The 12,601-nt window shown below is 34.6% G+C and overlaps 2 protein-coding genes across 8 annotated transcripts in view; one reads left to right on the forward strand and one right to left on the reverse strand.

The window, feature by feature from the left end:
* LOC129281231 (SH2 domain-containing protein 4B-like) overlaps positions 1-8,475 on the reverse strand; it is a 29,321-nt gene extending 20,846 nt beyond the window's left edge. For 2 of the 7 annotated variants that reach the window (XM_064113613.1, XM_064113608.1), the window contains exons 1-3: positions 8,313-8,475; positions 4,302-4,495; positions 3,343-3,499 (exon numbers count right to left, since the gene is read on the reverse strand). In XM_064113613.1, coding sequence (XP_063969683.1) covers positions 3,343-3,499; positions 4,302-4,473 — 329 coding nt within the window. In that variant the 5' untranslated portion in view covers positions 4,474-4,495; positions 8,313-8,475. Of the gene's footprint in view, positions 1-3,342; positions 3,500-4,301; positions 4,526-4,716; positions 4,908-8,113; positions 8,190-8,312 lie in introns of those variants that run through there. The other 5 variants (XM_064113612.1, XM_064113607.1, XM_064113611.1 and 2 more) reach the window with 4 other exon arrangements.
* Positions 8,476-11,282: 2,807 nt separating this feature from the next.
* LOC129281359 (probable ATP-dependent RNA helicase DDX46) overlaps positions 11,283-12,601 on the forward strand; it is a 34,237-nt gene continuing 32,918 nt past the window's right edge. Inside the window, exon 1 of the mRNA XM_064113127.1 lies at positions 11,283-11,406. Within this exon, the coding sequence (XP_063969197.1) occupies positions 11,390-11,406 (17 nt within the window). The 5' untranslated portion in view covers positions 11,283-11,389. The remainder of the gene's footprint in view (positions 11,407-12,601) is intronic.

Consider the following 12,601-nt stretch of genomic DNA (forward strand, 5'->3'; position numbering starts at 1 on the left):
AGGTCTACATTAGCCCATCACCAAAGTGGAAGTTGTGGAAAATAAATTACAGGTCCAAAGTCTATATGAATACACTAAGTATATTAAGAACTGTTTATTATTCCTCTTCTTTAACTTTTATGTCAACTTGATTACAAATTATACTACATAGACATCTCACAAGTGTTTTGTGTGCATATCAGCTTCAAGTGTTACAGTGTATAATGGCAATGTCCTGCATGAACTCATCTGCTACAAGACGACGGTAAATTGCAAATTCATCTATTGCCAACTCGTCCACTCTTTCGTCTATCAACCATTTGGTCCAATAACCATTTGGTCCAATCATCACTTCGTCAAATCACCAGTTCCTCTTTTACCATTTTGTTTCATAACCAGTTGACCTATACAGTGTATTTCATTTTCATTCATTTCACCCAATTAACACTTAGTCTAATTAGAGCAAATGGTATATAGAATAAATGGCTATTGGACCAACTGGTTATTACACAAAATGGTGAGAGGACGAAATGGCAATTAGACCATGTGGATAGTGGAGGAACTGATGGTAGACAAAATGATAGTAGACAAGTTGGCAATTGGACAAATTGGCATTATACCTATTGAAAATAAACCATGTGGACATGTGATCTCTCACCTTGCTTGCCCACTTTATAGGGATTTGTTACAATTTTTGGGACTGGATTTGAATTTATTTTTCAGTTTACACGCCAGTACTTTTATCTACTATTAATATAATAATAATAATAGCTGGATTTATAAAGCACATATAGGGCATTGGTAGAAACTTACATGCACATCCAATTGAAAATCAAGCATCGGTCACAAAATAAATTATAGTGAGCCACTGAAGGAAAGTAGTTGAGTTGTAATTGAACAGAAATCAAATACAAAAAGCGAAGGATTTTGTACTTGATTTTGGGACCAGGGGAATTGAATGTACTCTAGCAATGTGTTTGATATTGTTCTAGCAATGCCCCATTAGTGTCACATGTACAAAAGTAAGTTAAAAAGGGAGCTGCTGCTACATTTATGACTTAATATCTTAATCATTTCACAAAGCATATATACATGTATGTTTCCATTTAATAGATGTAAAGCCTCACAGAGGAAGTAAGGCTTCTGAAGACCTTCATTTGTTGTATCCATTCCTCCTTTTTATTTAAAAGCGAAGGAAGCACCGGAAGTTAACAGTAAACACCATATTACATAATACATCTTTTAAAAGCATACACGGATCAAACAGCCAAACAAGTCATACAGTACATGTATGTTTTAAAATTTTCTCAGTGTCTGGTAACAATGCCCATACATGTATTTTGTGGTTAAATGGGAAGTTTCAGCAGGCTGGAAACTCTGTAGTCTGACGACTCTGACCTGTATTATTTTCTTCACGACAATAGCCAATTCATCATCTGAATAGGCAGACATTTATTTCATAAATCAAGTCTGTTATATTAGGGTTGCAATACAACATGGACAGTATGCAAGGCTCTAAGAGCCACATGTACATATACAGGGATGCTATGGTATTCGTACTACAGAAAGGGCCCCCGTGTGTAAAAAGTCATTCCATATCGCAAAAAATATGTTGAATAAAGAATAACAACTTTTGTCTGAAGAGTGGCATCCTTTGAACATACATATCTCTGTACAATTTTGAAAGGTGACAAGTATAAATAGTGCTGATACTTGCACATTTTCAAGTTTGTGTAATAAATAAAAGTACAGTAGTGTCTCTCAATGTTTCATGTACATAGTATTTCTATCAGTCATTAATGTACTGTAGAAGTCAATCTGCCATTTAATTTCCTGGTTATGGCATTAATTCCATATTACCAGTGGTAAAGTTGTCTAGACATATGTAGGCCCTACACCGGATTTATATACTGCGTACAATGTACTCTGGGAAGTTTCAATAAAAGCAAAACATATCCACATAGTATTGTGTATTTAACATCCAAGTCAAATATGCAATATGAAGTGGGTAAACAGATAAAAGAACTAGATTAAATACTCTCCCTCCAATTTATTTCCTCTTTCTATTCTAATCAATGAATTACCAAGTACCAAGTACCAATTTGTACCAAGAAAAGCCTTCAAAGTTGTACAACAAATTTCCAAAACTTTTAGCAGAGCATCGTACAGAATACTGCACTGTTTTGCACATAGTAGCTGATTTGGGGTCATTTGTAAAAGAGCAAAAAGTTCTGATTAAGGGCAACCTAAAATATCAAACACAAGTTTCAAATGAGTGCTTCCAATTGGTAGAAAATCAGGTTACAATTCAGATATTAGGGTTGCACTATATGTACAGTATCATAAAGGCAATCATTTTTTCCTCGCAATTTCTTGACATTCTCCACCAGGTTGATTCTGGGCCTCCATCTTGGACTAGGTCCCTGTTTCTTTTGTTTGTTTTTATTTCCGTCATAAAAAATGCATAACAATATATACATGTAAATAGATACAAGGAGTAACATATACATACATAATGAAATAAATTCTAAACATTGATTTAAAAAAGAAAAGAGAAATCAATGATTGAAACTTGTTATCAAAGATAGTTAAAAGATAATAAAAAAACACAAGATCAAAATTAAGACAAAAGAAGGTTGGATAACCCATACTCAGCTGCACCAATTATATGTGCGGCTGGTCTTCCATGGGGACCAAATAAAAGAGAGAGAGAGACATAGGGAGAGGAACATGAGAACAGAGAAGAAAAGACAAAAGAGGGAAAGGAAGAAAGAAAAGAAAAGGTAGAAAAAAAAGAAAGAAGGAAAGGAGAAAAAAGAGCTACTCTTCCCATAAACATACGTCACGTGTGTCCTTAACCAGTCTTTGGTGTCATTTACATGTATGGCCAATGATTCTAACTTTCTTTCTACATGCATAACTATCCCTTCCAGTGTAGTTTGTGTTCTACCATGTGCACAAAATATATCTGTCTTCATTGTTTTAAAGATTCTAGTTTCCGCTTTTTTATTAAATTGTCTTTTCCATAATTTCTGAAAACCTGTAAATTCCATTTCAAACTTGATCTAAAATGGAAATTCCATTTTTTTTCCATACATGTAGAAAGTGTACATAGCATAAACATGAATTCCATTCTGCAAATTTATGTAAATTCACAGAATTTTCACATATGAAAAAAACCAAAATGGATTTTTGTTTTGATTTACTGGAACAAGTAAACAGAAAATCACTGTCCCTACCAGATAATCATACTCATCATTCTTCTTTAAATCCACGTTTTGCTTAAACTGTACTTTTCATTGATTATAAACGATGATTTTTACTTTACAAAATGAAGGAAAATGAGTGTGAGTCTCATGTTACCTCTTTTCTTGTGCCTCCTTCTCTGCCAGTGACCTAGCCTTCTCCTTGTTCTCTCGTTCCAGAATATCTTCTATGGTCAGATCATCTTTATGATGCCCCATCACCCACACCCATTCACATCCATCTCGACCCTGAAGCCAAATAACCTTCTTATTGCCTGCAAGAGGGAGAGAAAGAAAAAGATGAACCTACACTGTATGTAGATTGTAGAATTTGTTGTCATTTAAAAAAAATCTCATTTCCATTTTAATCCTTCATTTTTGCGCTTTCTATTTTATCCCCCCTATCTCTCCCATTATTTTTGCCTCCATCCCTCCTTCTTTTCTCCTTCCTCCCCCTCCCCATCTCTCTCCTCATCTTCCACTTTTCTTTCTCTCTCTCCTTTCTCTACCACACATGTCTTTCTTCTCTCCATCTCCCTTCCTTCATTATCCCAGTGTCTCTTACCAATCAAGGCAGTATACCAAAGACAGTATACCAACGAGTAAACTCAGAGCAAATCCAGGCTTACCTCTATGGCCCGAATTCAAAAGTGCTTTTAAAACCATAGTTGCTACAGTTCGCGACCAATATTTCAATTAAATGAATTTGAAATAAACAGTGGCCTCAAACCATAGCAACAAGGATGAATTTAGTGCCCTGAGGTGAAAGCATGAAATCATTATTATACATTTCTAACTTTGAGATAATGGCTTAATTACAATTTTGAATGGGGAAAATTAAGACCTTAGTCAAATTAACTATCATAGAATGATATTGTTGAAATGTTGTACCGAAATTGCTCATTATTGAAAATTTGTCTAGCACCCAAAAATCTATGAAAAAGTGCAGAGTAGATTTACGCAAGAAGCGTTTTTACTTGCAGATTCAAAAGTGTCTCCACTAATGAACAGTTGAAAGATCAAACAAATTATGCTTCACACAGCACTATTACCCAGTTTTACTCTGAAATTATTTACCTTTCTTTGGTACTTTCTTCGGTGGGTCCTTCCTCTCTTTCTCTTCCCTGATCTTGTATCTTCTCACTTGCTCCTCTCTCATCTTGACATAGAGAAGCTCCTTCTGGTGATCAGACAACTCTGCCAGGAGCTCAGGTTCAATGTACATATCCTTCAGTATCTGTTGCAGCATGGTTATTTATAGGTGGGACTATCTATAAAAAAGGAAAAATCCGGGGAAAAATCTGTAAACAAAACAAGAAAGGACATCATAATTTACAGTTTATAATTATGGTTTTAATACAAGCCTTAAATTATGTATAAAAAATGTAAACATGTGGCAAAGATCAAATTTCTGGGGATTTGTCTGCATACCTGTACTACATTTAGTTCAAATTACCATGTAAAATACACTTGTAAACATTACATACAGTACCATTGGTGGGCTGCATGGAAGGATGCATCTACTCAGTGTTGTTTTACAGTAACGGCTGATTAGCTGATTTTTCTCAAACAAGCCAATACATATTTCCTCAGACGATTTGTTGTAAAAGAAATGTTTCTGCAGGTCTCAGAGAAAAACCCATATGTACATGTATGAGGTAGTACTAGTACCTAAACCTATCTACATGTATCCTAAGTTTGATCAGTGCTCTTTGTTTACTTAAAATCTTTTAGGTATGTTGAGAATTCAACCAGTATCTAGGGACTTTGATCAGGGCAAACAAATTATTTTGAAGACTTCCTTTTATTCAGATGATTAATTTGAAATTGTTACATTTATTATATTTTTGGAAGTAATAGAATTTAGTATTCAAGTGTCTCATGTTTGAATTCAGAGGCACAATGAATAGAATATTATTTGGAAGGACCACATAGAAAAATAAATAGTCCTCAGACAATTCAAAATACAAGGCTCTGTCCAAAACCTTGACAGCAAGAGTGACTTCATTTTCAAAATATACAAAACACAATCTGACGATCATTTCTTTTTTCTTTCATAATATTGACTAGGATTAATAAATAAATCCTTAAATGGGAGCTTCTAGGAAAATACCTAAATATTAATCCTGTGATTGTTACTAGTAATGTTCATTGATGGTATCAAACCAACTGAACCGTTTTTATTTTGAATATAGCATCATAAAATAGTTTTTAATCAAGGGGCCTCATTTGCCCCATTTTGATGAGGCAAATACACTGTACTGGTAAGGCACCCTGACAATAATGTTTAATGCTTTAATACTAATATGCAAATGAGATTGATTTGTTCTTATATTTCTATTGGATAACGTAGGTCTACTGTAGACCTAGTATTAGACACCTACTCATGTTTCTACTGCTGCATTAAAGGTAAATGCTAGTTTTGGTAACGATATAAAAATGAGTTCGTACAGAATCCAATGAAATGACCACCAAAGTGTCTGTTTGTATAAATAAAACGCATGTGCCAAAGGATTCTGGAAGAAATTGTGTAATTGCTGAGAAATCAGCAAATAAGCACAGGATTCGGGTAGAGCGTCGGGCCCGACGCTCAAAGCAATAATTATACACTGTCCCACGTGCGCTTATCTGTGTTGGGGAAGTTCAGTCTGAACATTTTTCAGCGTAGATTTCAAGATTTCACAAAGTTCAGTTTATGTAACTGTACCAGATCTAGATCCTCGATGATATACTGATAATTAAGCCTGGTTTTACAGACTTTCTCATGAAATCAGTGTTTACTGCAACTACTGGAATTTCTCTTTAAAAAGATGTGATTAGAATTATGAAAAAGGGGGCCTTATTTACCCACACTCTCCCCTAATTCTATGTACTATCATTCACAATATTCTGCATGATATAAGATTTTTAACTGAGTAAACAATTTTTAACAATTAGCCAAGGGAATTGCTGTGTGCACAGGCCAGTCAAATAAAAGGGGGTGATCAAAACTCTACATTAACAGGAACTTTTTAAAGAAAGAAAATAATACAGTTTTTTGCTTAAAATCATATAGTTGATTTCTCTTAAAATTTTACATTACATGGCCAAGGAAGGCATTCCTGAAATCTGGGTTGCATGAAGTGAGGTGTTCATAAAATTTGTTAAAAGATAAATAGGTTGTAAAATGCAAAATTTTCACATTTTCACAAGTAGTCAGAACATTGGGAGGATTTCAGTACTTTGCGATAAGTTTTATCACAATGTTGACAAATTATTTACTTTTATGAAAAACCAAACAGAACCCACTCATTCAATGAACAAGGTTATGATATAACCTTGTTCTCAGTTATATCTCCATGTGTGGCAAAATAAGGATAGCAATGTTTGGCTTATTTTCTCTTTTTCTTTGGGACAAATGCTTGATTTTTTTACACTGACAGTTTCCATTACACCTATTTGTCATACAACTTGGCCCTTAAGTAAATTTGATTCTTTAAATTATTTTTTTCTTAATTAAAAATAGAGATAAAAAAATGAAAAGTTTCTTGCCATATTATTTTCCACCAATAGAGGGCGTACACAAAAATATGCCCAAAATTCAAGTTTTTTAGCGCTCTAGTGAATACAAAAAATTGTTCCCAAGTTACTTATGAAAAATAAATTGCAACTGTATAGAAATTAGTAATTTTGGTGACAAAAGTGATATTTTAATGATTTTTAAAGTGTGTGCTCTGTACAGCATTGGCATGCCATAGTCTTACCTGTAGATTCCCCACAGGCAGGGTGGTTGCAGTGAACAAGTGACAGGACCCTGGTTTACAGGTCCACCTACTTGCTAACAATTGAGTTTTCCCTTAAGTTGGTTTTTTATACAAACATTTTCTATCAAGTTCACATTTCCAACCCCCCAAAAAAATATTGATTAAAATCAATAAGGTCAGGAAAATTCAAACAAACATAATGCTCAAATTTTCATCAAAATCAGATGTACAATAAGACCACTTGTTCACTGCAACCATCCTGCCTGTGGAGAATCTACAGGTAGGACTATATGGTATGCCAATGCTGTACACAGCACACACTTTAAAAAATCATTAAAATGTCACTTTTGTGACCAAAATTACTCATTTCCATACAGTTGCAATTTATTTTTCAGTAGTAACCAGGAAATAATTTTGTATTCACCTCAGCGCTCAAAAACTTGAATTTTGGGCATATTTTTGTGTACGCCTTCCATTGGTGGAAAGTAATATGGTAAGAAAATTTTCATTTTTCAATCTCTATTTTTAATTAAGAAAAAAATAATTCAAAGAATCAAATTTACTTAAGAGCCAAGTTATATGATGAATAGCTGTAATAAAGGAAACAGACAGTGTAAAAAATCAAGCATTTGTCCAAAAGAAAAAGAGAAAATAAGCCAAACATTGCTACCCATATTTTGCAACAGTCATGGAGATGTAACTGAGAACAAGGTTATAATATATCATAACCTTGTTCATTGAATGAGTGAAGAAGACAAAGTTTTGCTTTTTTCACATAACAGATACATGTATATAAAGAACTTAGCAGTTATTAATTATATGTAGAAATGGTGACAAAATGATATGTGAAAAAAATGTATAGATCTATTACAAATTTACAATTAAAATCAAGTACCATAAATAAAGAGAAGGGGAGAGGAAATGAGCACATTTAAAAGGATAACAAAATTAGTGCAATGAGAAAGAGCAGTGACAGTTTAATCATAATAATGTTCATGAAAACATGTCCATTCTAATGGACACTTCACCTTAACATTCAAATCATATCAATGATCATGTTCAAATTTAAAGTAAGAACTATGAATTGCTTCTACCAAAACATCAACACCACATCAACAGACAACTAGACCGATGTCAACACCCTACCACTGCACTGCTCAGACCAGTCCAACTCAGCGTGCTCTCACATGTGCCTCCCCCGGAAGTCTCGGGTACGGTGTTTCGAAATCGCGCTAAGCTCCCAAGCAATCCAGTAAACAGCGACTCCCGTCAACATTGAATCAAAACAACACCCAAAGAAACACGCTCAATTAATTAACATTCCGGAAATCCAACTTATAATCACCTATTTATAATATTTCCAAGAATGAAGTCGTCGTGTTCAGCATCATCCGTTGAAATTGCTGTGTAATTTACGATGAGTAATGACCTTCTAATTCATAGACAGCCCAGAAAGAAAATGACCTCAATATTATTTCAATGCACTTCCGCATTTTTGTTTTTCAATAGCTTATAGAGAGGGGTCCGCTCCCGCGCCACCGGAGGTGCTAGCTAGGGAAGGGGGGAGGGCTTGGGGATGATCATTCTGAGATAGAATAAGGATGTTGGATGTCATCACCCAGTGATAGAGAAGATGGATTGATATAGCTGTGAGGTTATTTTATTTAACAAAACAAAGAGCCTTTTTTATTAGATTTTGATTTATTTGACCGTCCATCACTATGGAGGAGAGAGGACACGAGAGAGACAGAGAAATAATATATGAAGAAACTCTCCTTGACCCACCATCATGTGTACTCTAAGTCTCTAACAGCAAATCTTGAAGTAAAAATATTAGCTTAAAATAATTTATGGACCAATTTTTAAAAGCCTCTACCTCTTCAGAATATTTTACTCTACAGTGCTGCGAAGTATGACGAATGTGACCTCGAGTTTGATTAAATCGGATAGTGGTGTAGAACTTTTCTTTATCAACAAACACTGACGCATTTTTTTCTGTTTTTAAAAGCACATTTGCTCCAACAAAAGTGTTGATAGTTTAAAAACAGGCACATGATGAACCCCCACTTTTTAATCTTCAGTATACCTTTCTCTACAACCATGCAAAATTTTGTGAAAATGACATGGGTTTTGAACTTTGGATAAAGTGCAGCATTTTTACTTCTTACCTCTATATAAACATATAATTTCAATAGGGGGTACATGTAGGACCTGGTTATCAGGAAATTGTGTTGTTACTCTCTCCAGGCGGATTTTTTAAGAGTGATATTCTTAAAATTTAGAGACTTTGAACGTAAATAAAAAAATAAAAAAATAAAAAAATAAAAATAAAAAAGGTACATGACGGGAGATTTGGTTTTAATGTCAATGCCACAATACGGGGGAACATAGTGACCAGGGAGAAATTTTTTGAAATTAAATCTTGCATTTGGAACACTTTATAAACAAAATTAATGTACATCTCAACATTATCGTTAAATTGATGAATGGAATACTCAACATGCATATAGGCTGCATAAAGAATACGACCCAATGAATACTGCCTAGTATTGTACAGAATAGAGTCAAATAATTCAAACATGTTGCTTCTATCATGGGGCGTGAGCAGGGGGTGATCGCCATGATGAAACTATTGGGAATGCGGCAAACATATAATTTTATCGATTTGCCCCGCCCAATGATTTCTGTATCCATTGCAAAAATGTGTTTGAAAAAAAAAACATTAGAAAGCGCTATAAAACCATCAAACATACTTGACATAAAATACTATTAAACATACAAAATTGAATAATCTTTTCGGCGTGCTTCACATGCAAAATTCTCCATGTCTGCAACAAACATATTTTTCGATTTCATAAATCTTATAGGGCCTTCTAATTTTGATGGTTGCATTGATCAGCTCTTTGAATGTTTTTTCTTTTAGTGCAATCTTCAATTTCATTTTGATTTGCATAAAAGTAATCAATTGCAATAAGTGCATTTTTCATTATCATACATAAATAATTGAGCATTTTCACCACTGACCTATGCCCCTATGTAACTGTGCCTTTTGTTCATATTCATAAATTACGAAAATAATTGTGTTGGTTGGTTGGTTGAGTTTAGTGTAAAGGTGGCGCTATCCATCGATATCCGATGATTTCCGCCAGGCTAAGCGAGAGGGATTCCACCCTCCCCTGTACAGCTCTAGTCATTCGATTTTGCTATTAATTGCACTGTGTGTGAGATATATATTCACCGAGGAAAGGCGTTATGGAATATTCAAATCTTATGAGTATTTTGTTTAAACATCATTTGTTAGATTGAACAGTTGGTACTCGTGCTTGTGTTTCCTTTCATGGATGTGGGTGTTAGTTTATTGGTTTTAATAATGTGTCTTTCAAAAGCATTTATAAGCGCTCCTTACTCCATATCTTCGGTTTATTAAAAAACCGAGTAAAATATAGAAACAGAAGTAGAAAGAAAACTTGTATCTATATGGAATTCCCAATAGAATCTCCAGATATAAATGTTATGTTGTCTTTTTTTTTTTTAATTCTCTTTTTTTTCCTCCCTATTTACATATATATACATTATAATGCGACATACTACTACAAAATCGCCTAAAAATAAGCCTGAATATATACACACAACAACAAAATAGTAACCAGCCTCATATATAGGCATTCACATGTATTAGTACATGCACATATATGTATGTTCATATATTCTCTACAGTTGGTTATAGTTTTCCGCTGCCTTTTATAGGCTAAAATGGCCGGAAAATTTTCTTCTTTGGCGAATAATGTCTTTAGGTTCGGGTTCGTAACTTTCAATTTGCGATAAAGTCGATCCCTTTGTCTGGCATATAAAGGACAAAATAACATGAAATGCTCAATGGTTTCATGTGTTTGACAATTATTACAAAGTCCTGTATCGTGTTTTTTCATTATATAATTATAATAATTTAATCTGCATTTACCAAGACGGAATTGATGCAATATTCGTTCATCTTTCCTGCAAAAACCTTTTATAATACATTTATATTTCACCTCTGGTTGACTGGTTGTATGTTAAAAAGGTGCCTGCCTTTTTCCGTGTTTTGCCATGAACTCTGCCATTCATTTTTATAAAAATCTCACCTTTCACTCAAGTATTCTTGTTTATTTTTGTTAATGTAAACATCAATGACAAAATGTTATTTTTTGAAGCCGCATGTTTTGCTAAAGCGTCTGCTGTGTACGTACATGGGTTTGACTTATTGATTATTGATTGATTATTGATTCTCTTTCTCTCTTTCTTTTTTTTTTTGCAATTGGACGTTTCGGCGATACGCGATATACAATCGAGATAACGCAAAAAAAACGCGTACAAAATACAATTTCGGGTACCGGTACTCGCTGAACTTAATTCCAAAGTCGTTTTTTGTGTAAAAGATAAACAATGCCCAGAGAAAGCCGGTAAGAAAAATTCACTCTTAAAACATATTAAATAATGATTTAATTTTGTCCATCAATATTTGTCAAAATGTTGAGAGCAAGACATCCACTGTCGTTAGGAAGTCCCGATTTCACTGCTGAATACTTGAACAGGCTTCGGTCCCACATACCGTATTTAATGTCACGTTTTGGGTCATGTGGGTCGCCTAATCGGCGCCAATGCACTTACGACCCGGCTGACTATGAGCAGTGGCGTAACAGGCGGGGGGGAAAGCTGCCCCCCCTGGCGGAGCTCACCGGGAAAATTAAAAAAACGGGAAAAAGACAAAAAAGGGGGAGGGAAGGGAAAGGGAAAGGAAAGAAAAAAGGGGAAAGGAAAACCGAAAAGGGAAAAGAAAACTAAGTAAGAAAAAACATAAAAAAGGGAAAACGGAAAGATAACGGGAAAAGCCAAAAGGAAGGAAAAAAGAACAAGTGAGAAAGAACAATTCGCCCCGATATACAAATACATTAGCATGATTAGTAAGACAGGGAAATAAATTAAAGATGACAAAAAGGCAAACAAAAGCGGGAAATAAAGGCAGAATGGAATTAGGCCTAGCCAAAATCTAAATTGGAAAATAAAGAATAGGGACAAGATTAGCCAGGCGGCTTCTACTTCTAGAGAGTAAAAATCATTTACTAACGTAAGGTTAGGCCTACTCTCAATCTCATACGAAGCCAGGCCTTCTATCTCATAGACCCACACAGAGCCAGCCAAAACCTGAAACTTTCACCCCCGAGATTTCTACTTTCCTTCTAAAAGATCTAGCTCTAATTCTAAATCATGTACATGGGATAAAACTTCATTTCCGACATTTCTACGCTCTCGTTGTTATTTTTAAAACCAGAATTCATCCAAAAAATGAAAAAATATTGTGAAAAGACGGAAGAGACTTGCCTGATGTTTACGCCGCCATCTTGTTTCTTATTGTACTTTCCCAACGTTATGCGACGCTCGCGTTGTTGAAAAAAAAATTCTCATTTTTTTGATGAATTCTTGTTTAAAAATAACAACGAGAGCGCAGAAATGTCGGAAATGAAGTTTTATCCCATGTACATGATTTAGGGCTAGATCTTTTAGAAGGAAAGTAGGAATCTTGGGGGTGAAAGTTTCAGGTTTTGGGGTCCTTCGTGTAGGTGAATGAGAAGGAAGACCTGGCTTCATTGAGAGTAA

The sequence above is a fragment of the Lytechinus pictus genome, chromosome 18, assembly GCF_037042905.1.
Source record: "Lytechinus pictus isolate F3 Inbred chromosome 18, Lp3.0, whole genome shotgun sequence".
NCBI lineage: Eukaryota > Metazoa > Echinodermata > Echinoidea > Temnopleuroida > Toxopneustidae > Lytechinus > Lytechinus pictus.